Source organism: Galleria mellonella, unplaced genomic scaffold (assembly GCF_026898425.1).
Source record: "Galleria mellonella isolate WM207_F2 unplaced genomic scaffold, CSIRO_AGI_GalMel_v1 utg643, whole genome shotgun sequence".
In the NCBI taxonomy this organism is placed as follows: Eukaryota; Metazoa; Arthropoda; class Insecta; order Lepidoptera; family Pyralidae; genus Galleria; species Galleria mellonella.
Genome location: NW_026442135.1, coordinates 1,430,717 through 1,445,018, shown reverse-complemented (window position 1 = coordinate 1,445,018; position 14,302 = coordinate 1,430,717). Strand labels below are relative to the sequence as shown.

The following is a 14,302-nucleotide window of genomic DNA, read 5'->3' as shown; positions in this document are numbered from 1 at the left end:
AGCGGAAAATCACTTTCCCATTTATAACATTATTTAGCACTAGCGGCCCGTCCCGGCGTCGCACGGGTGGACATTTTTACATTTATATAAAGTGGCCATTAAGGCTGCACACGCGACGGAAGCTTAAAAATGGAGTACCTTCTCCCGTTTTCCCAACATTTCCCTTCACTGCTCTGCTCCTATTGATCGTAGCGTGATGTAAAATATACTATGACCTGCCAAGAAGTATGAAAAATAATTGTACAAAGTTTCGTATATACATACAGACGGACAGACAAAAATTTTACTGATTGCATTTTTAGCATCAGTATCGATCATTATTCACCCCCTGCTGGTTATTCTGGAAATATATTTCATGTACAGAATTGACCTCTCTACAGATTTATTATAAGTACAGATTTTGGACATCATTAATATTGTTTATATTGCAAATATTACTGTCACAACAGCCAGGTATATAAATAGTTTATCGTAAAAAAAATAATGTGCGAGTCAATTGTTTTGACACAATAAGATAAATTTAATGGCTATCAAGTGCATGAGGCGTGCTACTGCTGTCGATATCGCAGGTGACCTGGCTGCATCAAATGTTACCCACATGTACAAAGTACCCGGATGAACGATAAAAAAACAATAACAAGTGAACTCCGTCCGATTGCACGTGCTTCTCTTGGGGATTTACCTTCTCCTTCAAGTCCGGTTAAAACTTACCAGAGACTTTGTAAAAAAGTCGTTTGCTTGGCACCTCTGTCCCTTTCGTGTTTCTAGTATGAAGCAGTTGTGTTTGTATGGCTGTGTTTCTGTTTGAAAGGTGGATATGGCAGTGAATTTACAGGGTACAGAGGAATAACACCTGAGTCCTCAGGAAAAGCAACGCATAGAGAGTATCATGGGCAAAACAGTATACTGTGTTATGTTCATGGTACTGCTCATGTCTATAAACGATTGTTACCACTTTCCATCAGGTGAGCCTTCAGCTTGTTTGTTATTCTAAGTTTTATAAAATAAACCAACACCTTTTGTAATACCACCTCTGGGAAGAAGGAGATCTTTAATAATGGGATCTAAGAGTATTTTACTAGTAGTATACCTGTCAGGCTTATGTCCAGCAATGGACGGATAATGGCTGAAATGATGATACCTATCAAGACTACCTCCACGCGGCTCCCCCTAGAAACCTATATAATGGGTTCTCACAGCCCTATTGCTAGCAATACCCTATCAGGTCAATCTCCTCGTGGTTCCTCCTGGAAACCATCGTGGTTAATTCTTGTTGAATTCGTCGAGATGGCCCAACTGATCTGTGACTGGTATACTCGTATAGCGGGGTTACCATTCCATTAACGAAACAACTGTCTCAGTTGTGTTTGTTCCACAAAGCTGCTGTGGTGGGGGGAAAGGGATTATCAGTAATGGGTCCCATTACTTTTAATTTTATTTATTTATATTTATAATTAGTTCATTAGTTTAATTTTCACCACAATTGTATTTTTTTTTTTATGATAAACAGTATTAATTATGTTATTGAAGCTTTTGATAATTTGTCAAGTTATGTATTGATGTAATGAACTTGTATGAACTTGTCATACCAGTGGAACGATCTGGATTCAAACGATATGGTTATTGTGTCTATTCCGTTGTTTTTAATTTTTCATTAGCTCGTATCACTTGCATATCGGAACAGTGATAAAATTTTGTTTATATTTTTATTTTTATAATCTTTTTTTTTCGTTTAATTAGTTTTAAACATATTTTTTTGTTAGTTTTGTTTTGCTTTTAGATATAAAAAGCCGGTCAAGTGTGAGTCGGGCTCGCATAACGATGCTTCCGTACAAAATCTTTAAGATTTTTTTTTAAATAACTACAAATTTGCGGTTATCTAATTTTGTTCCTTTACTTGTGCTATATGACACTGCTTCTTGTCAAAATTCATGATTTTAGGTTAACGGGAAATACCCTATAGGTTTTAATTCCCTTTGCGAATGTCAAAATATGCAATATAAATGGAACATAAACGGCCGTAACTTTTGATTGCGTTGATTTAGAAGCTTGACTTTTTTACTGCTTTAAGAGATTACAAACCTGAATATATGATATTAATTTCAACTTGATACCTCCACGCGTTCCTAAGAAAAAAGGTCTTGACACACGGACGGACGGACGAGCAACGAAATGATCCTATAAGTGTTCCGTTTTTTCCTTTGGAAGAAACGGATCTTTAAAATTGAAATGTTAATACCGTGCACTGTATATAAAATACTTTTAAAAAACTAAGATAAAAAAAAACTAAGATAGCTTCTAAAAAGTTAGGAGTGCTCAATAGAGTGACACTGTATTTCACATCGGAGCACCGCCTGAAATTGTATAAAGCTCAAGTCAGGCCGCATATGGAATACTGTTCTCACCTATAAGCAGGAACGCCACAGTACCAGCATTTATAGCCACTTTAGACTATTCATAATACGCTTCATTTCGTATAACCCGCCGAGTTACGTAGACGTCTCGGCTGATATGATACGATGAAGAAAATATTACTGTAAGAAATTAACATTTATCTTTGTTTCCAGTGGAGTATGTGGACGCGGAGTACAGTCTATGGCTGACGTGGTTTCTGACGCCCGTCATCGTCACATTCCTGCTGCCAGCCGTCATCATTATCCTGATATATATGAGCAGCATTATCTTCCACATATACAGACTTTACAGGTATGTACTATGTATGTAAACTAATTTATTTATTTATTTATTTAAGCCAAACAAACAGCTAAAATAATACATAATTATATACTCAAAGAGTAATTTGGTAGCCACTAGAATTTGCACAAAATAAAATACAAGTATCTAAACGAAACACAAAATTAGACTTCTTGTGTAGTTTTCAATAGTAAAAATATATATATTGCTATGTAATTGTTGTGTACAGTACAATAATAAAAGTATAAGTAATGAAAATTTTTACAGTATAAGTAAATTTTATAGAATATTGATAAAAATAATAACACGTTCACTTTATTTTCTTCAACTCCTCGTAGCCCGTGATATTTAATGCTGGTGATGTGTCGTTTTTTCGGACGAATAGTTTACAATTACGAATCCAAACATATTTATACGCTGCCGCTGACGCTGCTTCCTTTATTTTCTTATGTAGTTGCTTATAATTAGGGGGCTCGTTTATATAAAGGGATAATATTAAAGATCATGCCCCCAAAAAATCCGACTTCATTTTTTTTTATACCACTGAGATGGTAATCAAGCATACGGCCCACCTAATGGTAAGTGGTTACTGTAGCCTATGAACGCCTGCAATACCAGAGGTATTACGCGTGCCTTGCCGACCCTGAAGGAAGCTCCTTACCCCCCTTTTGAAGAACCCCATGCTGTAGTAATTTGTGATAAAACCAGTTATTTTTATTTAAAAACTAAACCACTGAACCAATTTTGATAAAATTTTTATGACACCGATCTGTAAATATATCCTTTCAGATAAAAAAGAATTTTTAAAATTAGCTTACTTATGGAATTGTGAGGAAAAAACAAAAAAAATACAATCGAATTGAGAACCTTATTTTTAAATCGGTTGAAAAAATACACTGCTTGGAATTATGTTATTTTTTTCTATGATAGATTACGGGTGGTGCCAGGTGTGCAAAACGATTGGAAGCAGAAAGCGAGGATAGCAGTGTGCGCTCTGTGGGACGCGCACGGATGGCTTTGGCATGGTGAGTAGTATGTACATAGACATTGATAGCAACAGATGACGTAAATACCTCAATTTATATGACTACAAATATAGACGTACTTAAATGGGTGGACCATGCCCATCCCAGGATGCAATCGGAGCTCTTCAGCTATACCCAAGAGAATACTTGAGAGTTAATTCGCGTCTTTATTAAAACATCACCAAAGCCTAACTGCTGTTGCCAATCCGCCTGTCAAGTGTGGGAACTACTGGCTAATCCCCTCCAATAGGGGGGGGGGGGGTTGTTATGATGATATTAGATGTGATCAATATTTAATTACGCTAATATATAGATTTCGCCCTGGAAACCATCGTGCTGAATTCCAGATGTATTCATCACGATGGGCTAATTGACCTGCCTTTTCGTTCTCACCTACCATCCTTCACTGGTGCCCCGCAAGCGTATACTGTTAGGCGAGGTTACTATTCCATTATCATCCAAGATATATATACAGGGTGTCCCAGAACTCAACGTCAAGCCGAATCGGGGTGACAGGCTTGATTGTAAACATCATGAGTAAAATCAGAAAAAAAATCTATCCCATGCAGTTTGAAAATTATGGGCATTTAAGAAAAACCTAGAAATTAGGCCAAACTGTAACCATTTTTCGGTTAGTGTAGTAAATTTTTCTCATTGTGATTATTTCTTGTAATTATTTATTTTATAATAAGTTTACTATTGTAATCTTTTGGAGGAAACAATAAAGATATTGGTATGTACCGTCCACCCCGAGTATAAACATCTGTCAATGTTCATTCAGGATACGAAATTCGCGGCCTAGAGAACATACCGGACGGACCATTCCTGGTGATATACTACCACGGTGCGCTGCCCATAGACATGTACTACTTCATCGCGAGGATGCTGTTGTTCAAACAGAGGCACATACACACCGTCGCCGACAGATTCCTGTTCAAGATACCCGGTGAGTTTCATTGGTAACTAACGATCCGCCCCGACTTTGCACGGGTAGGTAGATCAGAGATACCTAAAGTGGGTTTCACGAAATTATTCATACAGTGAAACAACTTCATTCTTCACATTAAAAATTAAAGGATACTATATAGTATTACCAGAGGGAGACTTTGTACAAAAGTCGTTTGCTTGGGTACCTCTGTTCCATTCGTGTTTCAACCGTAAAGCAGTTGTGTTTGCATGGCTGCGTTTCGGTTTGAAGGATGGGATATGGCGTGAATTTACTGGGTACAGAGGAATAACACCTGAGTCCTCAGGAATGGCGACGCATGGGGGGTATCATGGGCGAAACAGTATACTCTGTTATGTCCATGGTACTGCTCATGTTTATAGGCAACGGTTACCAATTTCCATCAGGTGGACCCTCAGCTTGTTTGCCATTCTAAGTTGTATAAAAATATATATATATAATTTTACGCTAAAATAAATAATTAAATATTATTTTACTAGGTTGGTCAAGTCTTCTAGAAGGTCTATGCGTCATCCCTGGCACGGTACAGACGTGCGCGAGCCTGCTCCAGTCCGGGAACTCTCTAGCTATATCGCCCGGGGGAGTATACGAAGCGCAATTTGGTGACCACTGCTATGCACTCCACTGGAAGTCCAGGATTGGGTTCGCGAAGGTCGCGCAGGAAGCTAAAGTGGTAAGTTTTATTTTGGATTCTAATATGCAAGCCGAATTGTGGATATTTGAGTTTCGCGTTCATGGTAACGGCAATTTGACAAATCCTCTGATTACCTAATCAGGAAGCATAATTATTTATCTCTCTCTCTCTCTCTCAACCGACTTAAAAAAAGGTGAGAACCTTCTTGATTCGTTTTTTTTTTGTATGTTTGTTACACATAACTCTCGTCAGTTATAAACCTATTTTGATTTATATTTCTGAAAGGGTATACTTACAAATCGATCCTATAGAAATTTTATCAAAATCAGTAGTTCAGTTTTTTAATCAAAACAATTAGTTTTTCCACAATTGAAGCCCTTTTTATTTGTGGCACACTATCTTAAATTATTTTTTTTACTTTTTGACCGGCAGCCAATAATCCCGATGTTCACGCAAAACGTCCGTGAAGCGTTCCGGACAGTGGGATGGTTGCGGAGCGTGTGCCTACGCATATACGCGGCCACGCGTGTACCCCTCACGCCCGTATACGGAGGCTTCCCCGTCAAGCTGATCACACACCTCGGCCCGCCCATCATGTACGACCCCACGCTCACGCCTGAACAGTTGCAGCGCAAGGTAAACATTAATTTATCTATTTTTTTTTATACCACTAAGGTGGCAATCAAGCATTCGGCCCACCTGATGGTAAGTGGTTACCGTAGTCTATGAACACCTGCAATACCAGAGGTATTACGCGCGCGTTGCCGACCCTGAAGAAACCTCTTTACCTCCCCCTTTTGAAGAATGCTGTAGTCTTTTGGGAAAACCTCGGCAGAGAACTCATTCCATAACCTGAATTAAATTAAAATTTTTAAGAACCAATTTTTACTTTATAACGGAATACTCTATCAATGAAATTTAACATTTTCATTACAGAAATATGAATAGAAAATAAAAAAAAATTGCTGTTAAGTTAGTAAGAGACTCATATTTTGTGGTTTTGATTATTTTTTTTTAATTCATGAGATTTCTAACATAATTCTATAGCGTTGTTAGCTTCTTAGAGGACCCATCCGTTTATTACGTGAGGCGTTTAGAGGTGGGGGTGGTTGAGTCCAATCTCGTCCAGTCTCACAAGGGTATGTAAGGGTATGTCTTGGCTAAATTTATGAATTTTAGTAGTTCTCATTTATCTATTCTATTGTTCAATTATCTCACAGTGATTCTAACCCCATTCTAAGCAACCTTAAATACACAACTAGTCTTAAATTATGTTTATTTTTGTAATAAATCCAACGCATTTCCTAAAAATATACATTTTGAAAAAACTCACGTGAGATTGGGATCTAGGGGAGAGGGTTGAGCTAAATCTAGCAACATATCACCACGGTGAAAGAGGGGGGGGGGGGGGGAGGTCGGAAAATCGCCCAAAATGCCTCACGTAATTATTTAATTGGTTTAACAAAGGTTGCCTGGAAGAGATCGCTCTTAGCGATAAGGTCGCCCATTGTTTTCTCATTGTGATTATTTCTTGTAATTATTTATATCTATAATAAGTTTACTGTTGTAATCTTTTGGAGGAAACAATAAAGAGTATCTATCTATCTATCTATCTACATATCGTTTAAGATGAAGTCGTATCTTGAATATATAAGTATAACAAAAGATTTTTAATAAATCATATTTAAGAAACACCCTGTTGGCATGGCAACGAACATGATCAACATTTTAGCCGGTAACTGTCCACTACTGAACATAAGCCTTTCCCATAAGCGGAGTTTTGTCAATAGTCGCCTCTTTTAACACCGACGGGAAAGGAAGGGGTGGCCTATTCCATGTCGGGACTCACATCATGGCCTTGAATATATTTTCCAAAAAATATATTGTATATGGTATTATAAAAACACGCTTGCGAGCGTCTATGTCACGCTCGGGGCATAGCTCGTAATGCATGGGGGGAAGGGATTGTTAGTAAAGGAGTTTGACAGCCCCATTGCTAGCAATATGCCCTATTAAGTCAACCTCCACGTGGTTCCCCCTGGAAACCATCGTGAACAATTCTTGTTGAATTCGTCACGATGGGCTAACTGACCATCCTCGTCTATCATCCTTCCCTGGGCACCAGGATATCAGCGTATACCGATAGCGCGGCTGGGGTTACTATTTCATTATCACCTATGAAGCTCGTAATGCATATGTGCTTCGCTAATTCACCCACAGTAATGTAAATGATGTAATTGATTAATTTATTGATTTATAATATAATAATCTAGCAATACTCTCGATTCTTGGATCAATCAATAATCATTAATTACTCAATCGATTGTATCTTAATTATAATTGATTATTTGTCGATTATACTGTATGCACCATTAATCAGTATTAACCCGTGGAGCGATCGGCTCTAGGCTAGCTCGTCACACCCACTGCGTGACCGATTTTTGAAATTACCAAATTTCGATCAGAGGTTATGGATAGATGGGTTTTTTTAATGGGTGATAATGAAATGGTAACCCCGCCTGCGCTATCAAGATACGCTGGCGGGGCACCAGGGAAGGATGATAGGTGAGCATGAAGCAGGTCAGTTGGCCCATCGTGACGAATTCAACAAGAATTGTTCACGATGGTTTCCAGGGGAACCACGTGGAGGTCGACCTGATAGGACATATTGCTACCAATGGGACTGTCAAACTCATTGCTAACAATCCCTTTCCCCCCGGATAAATGGGTTTATTACCTATATAAATTAATGACTTACATAAATTTAATGAAAACGACGCTGCAAATTCGAGTTATGCAACAGACGCTGTTACATTAGCGCGCGGTACTACATTTTTATTGGGTACAGCGTATGATGCATAAACGCTCGAGGCGTTAAAAAAAATTTGTTATTAAAGTCTTTCTGTTTTTTTACTTAGGTCGCGAGTTCAATAGAGAACTTAATAGAGGAACATCAAAGACTTCCCGGTAACATATTACTGGCACTAACTGAGCGCGTCTGGGAGCTGCCGAAGAAGAAAAAAAAGGTTGCACAGGACAAACCCGTCGCGAACGGAAAGTGTCACAACAGTACAGTGAAAGAGATGCAAGATGGCAAAAGTGATAAGTGTGACAGTGACAAAGCTAAAGTATCATAAACGTGCACCAATTCCAACATAACAAATGAGACTGAATAGGACATGCTGTAAACAAAATGTAGTGAGTTTTCGTACAAAATGGCGGTTGCCGCCTTTTGTTTTCTACTAAATCACGGTAGTTATTGGTAGAATAGTAGAACAAGTTGCTGTACAAATGTATCGTTTTAATTATGACAATGCCTACACATACAGTAATGTACGATGTATGGCGAAACGAGAGGTTTATGCGAATGATTTTTTTTATATCATATAACCTATAAAGTATATATTTATGTATATATATGTAGTATAATGACAACGCGTTAATGGCTACAAATGACAAATATAAATAATGCAAGCATTAGCAATAACTAAACATAATAATAAATATATTGTTACGATGCCTTCCTTTAAGATTAGATTATTGATAAGGCGAATGAATTAAACCCATACAGCTATAGTCAATCAGTTTATATTTCAGAACGAAAAACAAAGAGTCAGTAAACATGTTTTATTCGGCTTTTTATTTATAACAAAAGAAACAATTATTGTATTATCTAAATGTACGTATTTATGATTCAAAATTTGAATATATTATGAAAATTATTATGTATGCATATTTTAACCTGGATAATAACAATTGATAAATGATTTTTTTATTATTTTTGCAACATTGTTTCTAATTTTTTAGTCTATTTAAATATAATGGTATATACACATTTATATAAGTTTAATTATATGCATTTAATAATTAATATAAAATTATATATGATATATAAGAAAGTTTCGGCTGTTTTAAAGTTATGTACAAATGATATTAATTTATTATTCCGAAATTGCAATTTTTTTTTCCAAAACTTATGTTTATTTTTTAACGATGTCTGACATATGTAACGGGAAATTAACGAACTCACTGTGTTCTTGACGTTTCCGACAATTGTTTCGACTTGATCTGGAAGTCTTCTCCAGGGGGTGTTTGGCGCTTTGCATCACAGCGTCCTTGACATTTACAAGACATCGATGGTGAACCATTGAAATATTATTCGCCATAATTAATATAAGAAAAAAAGTAGCATATAAAAGCCTGCTTAGGAAGGAAGGGATTGTTAGTAATGAAGACTAAGAATCACATTGCTAGCAATATACCCAATCAGGTCGACCTCCTCGCGGTTCACCCTGGAAACTATCATTGTTAATTCCTGGTGAATTCATCATGATGGGCTAACTGGTCTGTTTTTATTCTCATCGATCACCCTTCACTGGTGCTCCGCCAGCGTTTTTTATGGGTGAAAATGATATGGTAACCCCGCCTGCGCTAACGGGATGTGCTGGCGGAGCACCAGTGAGGGGTGATAGATGAGAATGAAAACAGGCCAGTTAGCTCATCATGATGAATAAATCAGGAATGAACCATGATAGTTTCCAGAGGGAACCGCGAGCAGGTCGACCTGGTTGTGTATATTGCTAGCAATGGGATTCTCAGTCTCCATTACCAACAATCCCTTTCCGCCCCGGATAGGTTATGTTCTAATTTAGTACATTGGATACATAACGTGCTGGTTCATACGTACAAAGCCGCGGTATAAAGTGTTGGAGTGTTAATACTGGCTGTTGGCACTGAGGTTTTTAAAAACAATGTATTATTTATAAGTTTGTTCTATGTCAGATTTTTATGGGACATGTCTCGTATTTCTCACTAAACTTATTATTTTGTATCTCAAATACATATATGTTTTATTGCTGCGATTTTATTTAAACTACCAACTTTATGTTGTAAATAGCAGGATGCTATTTACAACATAAAGTTGGTAGTTTAAATAAAATCGCAAGCCCCAAAGAACAGAAATTGCTTTCCGGTATCTATACTCGTACACGTACATCATTTAATATTCCCTTGTCAGAATACTTTTCTACCAAATAAGCAATCATAAATATTAATTTATTATTTAACTATTTTCATTCATTTTCATTTAAGAGTTTCCTCTTGTCGGTGCAACTAATTCATGCATCTTCCTCCAGCCAGCTCTATCCCAGGCCATATCCTTTATCTCCCTATACGACATGACGCCTAGTGTTTCCTTTATCTGTCCCATGTAGTTAATCCTCGGTCTTCCTCTTCCTCTTTTGCCCTCTATCTTATTATTATTATTATTTAACTATATTATTTATTTATTAAAAGTAAATTTTTTACAAGAACATTTATTAGATTAAAATTTATATAATTTTCTTTGTATTCAAATTGTTAGTGATAAAAATGCATTTATTATGTTGAAAACTGTTTAATTACGAAATATTTTATAATATTTTAAACATAAAGCTCTAACAAAGAGAGCGTAACAATTCATTATCACTGTACATCATTGATAATATCTGGCCAATTTAAGCTTTTTAAGTTTAAATTTATTAACAATATAAATTTCTGGTAATATAGGCAAAGAAAGGATGTGAAGACGAGTGGAGACTTAAAACAGCCTAATGGTCAGATCTTATATATTTTCCAAATGAATTCTTTGGATCTGTTGATCATGATGGGGTCGAATTATGAAAGTGGGAGAGGGAGGGAGACTTTGTACAAAAGTCGATTGCTTGGGTACCTCTGTCCCATTCGAGTTTCAACCGTGACACAGTTGTGTTTGCAAGGCTGTGTTTCGGTTAGAAGAGTGGGATATGGCGGGAATTTACTGGGTACAGAGGAATAACACCTGAGCGCTCAGGAATGGCAACGCATAGGGGGTATCATGGGCGAAACAGTATACTCTGTTATGTCCACGGTACTGCTCACGTCTATATGCGACGGTTACCACTTTTCATCAAGTGAGCCGTCAGCTTGTTTGCCATTCTAAGTAGTATAAAATAAAATGAACGAATCTAGAGCTGCGAAGAAAGACAGAGGTTACTGCTTGCTCCGTAAGGGACCTAGTGTGATGATAACGATAGTATTGCAGTACCGTAGCAATAATTAGATTTAACATTTTCAATTAATTAGTACACTTGCATTATACGAGTTTGTCATAGGCATTGGCATATTTCGCGAGAGGCCTGACTTCTTACAAAGGCGCATACGTACTCTCAGACAACTTTGCAAAGGTTTCTCATCCTGGAGTAAGCACAGCCCATCGTTCCCCTTTGTAAATACGCCTATAATCATAGAGAATAAAAACATAAGCTAAATATTTAAAATATACTCTAACCCCCTTATTTATGGATACGTGTCATAAATTTATTTTAGCTATTGACCTGTTTTGTCTTTTTAACACTAGATTTCCAATTTAAAAATAAGCGACAAAACAGTGTAATGGTTAGATTTGTAGAAGATATTTTTTTTTTATGAAAAAGGGAATGTACTATATAAATAAGATAGTACAAGTATGTATGCAAATAAGAAAAAAAAAACAATTTTAAACAAAATGTCGATTCTTGTTATTGCTACGTATTGTATATGTAGTATTGTATGGTGCCTGATTATATTAAATTGATATAGCTTAGGATTTTGTTGCACAAAAATACTTTCAACCATAATTAAATTATTATGGAATCAAATTATGAATAAATACTATCAGGAAAAGCTTTTTTCTTTTTAAAAGTAACTTGAATTAAGGATGTGTTCCTTTTAGAAGTTGGACTACTGATTGGATGCAATACACTGTGACAAACATATCGAAATATTAGGAAATATTTCAATACTTTTATAATTAATTAACTGGAATTATGAAAATGACATAAATTCGTATTCTTTAATAATACTCCAGCAAAATTAGGACTGGTGTTGATTCTGTAATATGTTTCTAGAGCCCATTGTAAGGCTAGCATATCGAGGTTTGACGAAAAAAATAACAATTTATTTTTTAATAAATATTAAAAATTTGCTGTACAGCTGTAAGGAAGAGACTTTTGCTCGCATTTACAACAATTGTATATAAAATTTTATTTTTGTAGCCAAATTAAAATGTATATTAAGCGGAATTCCATAATATAATTCAATGAATTTATTTGATTTTTTTAAATGTATTAGTCATATCAAAAATTAATTAAAATATAAGGTATTTGGGATATATCAATCAGAATATAAGAGGTGGGAAAGGAATGCGACTATGAAACTTAAAGACCGACCAAAAAAATAAAAATAAATAAACAGGCTCGAAGGAATCTATTACAGTATAAAATATGTGGAGATTGATTTTACCAATATTGTGAACTTTTGAAATATTCTAAATATGTATTTATGACTGTAAAATATACAAACGAACCTATGGAATACTGCATTTGGTGTTGCCAATTCAGAAAAATAGTTCTGCCAATATTCCCAATATGGCGAGATGTTTTTTTGGTCGGATTTTTAAAATAGATGGTTTATGAGTGTAGGTGTTGGTAAATAACATAATCTATTATGTAACTACTAACAAGTAGATTAATAAAAGATGGCAATTTATATTGTTGTAAATAAAAGGAAAATGTTGAATGGAGATTGAACGATAGAGTTGACTCTTTAATGGCATTTTCAAATTTGCTATTAAATACGCCTATTTCAAGAAACTGGAGAAATATCTCATGACTCGTGAATGAAATATATTTACAAGAAAAAATTATTGTAAATAATTGTAGCTTTGGAAATAGATACTTAAAAGCGATATTTCCTTATCGCCTATGTCACAACGTGCCCCTAATATGTACTGCTGTGGTTTTGATTGATAATGAAAAGACAAAATATTACGTAGCGTATATAAGTTAGATATAGAACAATTTGTCAAACAAATTATTTATTAAATTAGATTAAAAATACCTTGATATATAAATTTAGATAAGATTTTTATACCTACATAGATCTAAAAAAACTCCAAAAACATAATAATGTTTAACACTGTATTTATAAGCGGTTGTATAATATTATCGGAAAGTATATTTGACAGATTTTTAAAGTATGAAAGTGGAATGGTAAAGTCAACGTTAACGAACGAACTTTATAACGTTCGTTCGTTCGTTAACGTATACCAATAGCTATACTCTAGTACCAGTAAAGATGAAGTAAGTCCGTGACGAAATTGCCTGGAAATAACCACGATGGTTTCCAGAAGGGACCGCGTGGAAGATCTGACAGGGTATTTTGCTAGCATTGGTTGCCCAACTAGCAATATATCTAAGTTAATATTGACATTAAAAATGCCCTGCATTTTGTCCCGTTGATTGTACGTCGGCTCTAAAAGACTGGCAATGATTGCAAAAAGTTATTTGTTATGATACAATAGTAAATACAAAAAAAAAATAAGTTTTATTTTATTTTAATATTTCTATAAATAAAAGATAAAAATACAAATATCGATATAGAATGAAAGGTGATGAAACTTTGAAGAAAGAGAGATTAAGAGAATTTTAGTGTTAAAATATGTCAAATATACATTCACGAAATTCATATTTGCAATATTATGTTATTTTTTTATGCGAGTAGCAATTGCTGTATAGTGCCAGATTTTATACCAAATTGTATATTTCCGATATAAAGTTAGACTATATTTGTATTGTTACATAATGTTTACTTAATTGAAAACGCATACTTATATAACATATAAGGAGATATTTTCCAAGATATTTTTTGTTTTATTTCATTTCCATTTTAAATTTTCATATGAGAGACTACCCCGAAACTATTTAGTTGTACTGAATTATTACTATTTATTTATTTATTTTTTATTGACCACTTAACAAAAAATGTTTGGTATAAAAGTAATCTTTAGGTACTAATATGAACCTGAAAGTATAAATAATTCTTTATTATCTCTTAGCGCCTAAACCACTATGAAATTTGATATATATGTATGTACAATAATGGGGGAGAGGCTACTTTTTCTCCCGATCAGTAAACATATTATCA

The 14,302-nt window shown here is 35.2% G+C and overlaps 1 protein-coding gene across 2 annotated transcripts in view; it reads left to right on the top strand.

Moving 5' to 3' along the window:
- The window catches only part of LOC113511141 (transmembrane protein 68), a 44,641-nt gene extending 30,624 nt beyond the window's left edge, over positions 1 to 14,017 (top strand). For both annotated transcript variants that reach the window (XM_026894743.3, XM_026894742.3), the window contains exons 2-7: positions 2,568 to 2,706; positions 3,625 to 3,719; positions 4,501 to 4,665; positions 5,166 to 5,359; positions 5,753 to 5,956; positions 8,239 to 14,017. In XM_026894743.3, coding sequence (XP_026750544.2) covers positions 2,568 to 2,706; positions 3,625 to 3,719; positions 4,501 to 4,665; positions 5,166 to 5,359; positions 5,753 to 5,956; positions 8,239 to 8,457 — 1,016 coding nt within the window. In that variant the 3' untranslated portion in view covers positions 8,458 to 14,017. The remainder of the gene's footprint in view (positions 1 to 2,567; positions 2,707 to 3,624; positions 3,720 to 4,500; positions 4,666 to 5,165; positions 5,360 to 5,752; positions 5,957 to 8,238) is intronic.
- Positions 14,018 to 14,302: the final 285 nt, after the last annotated feature.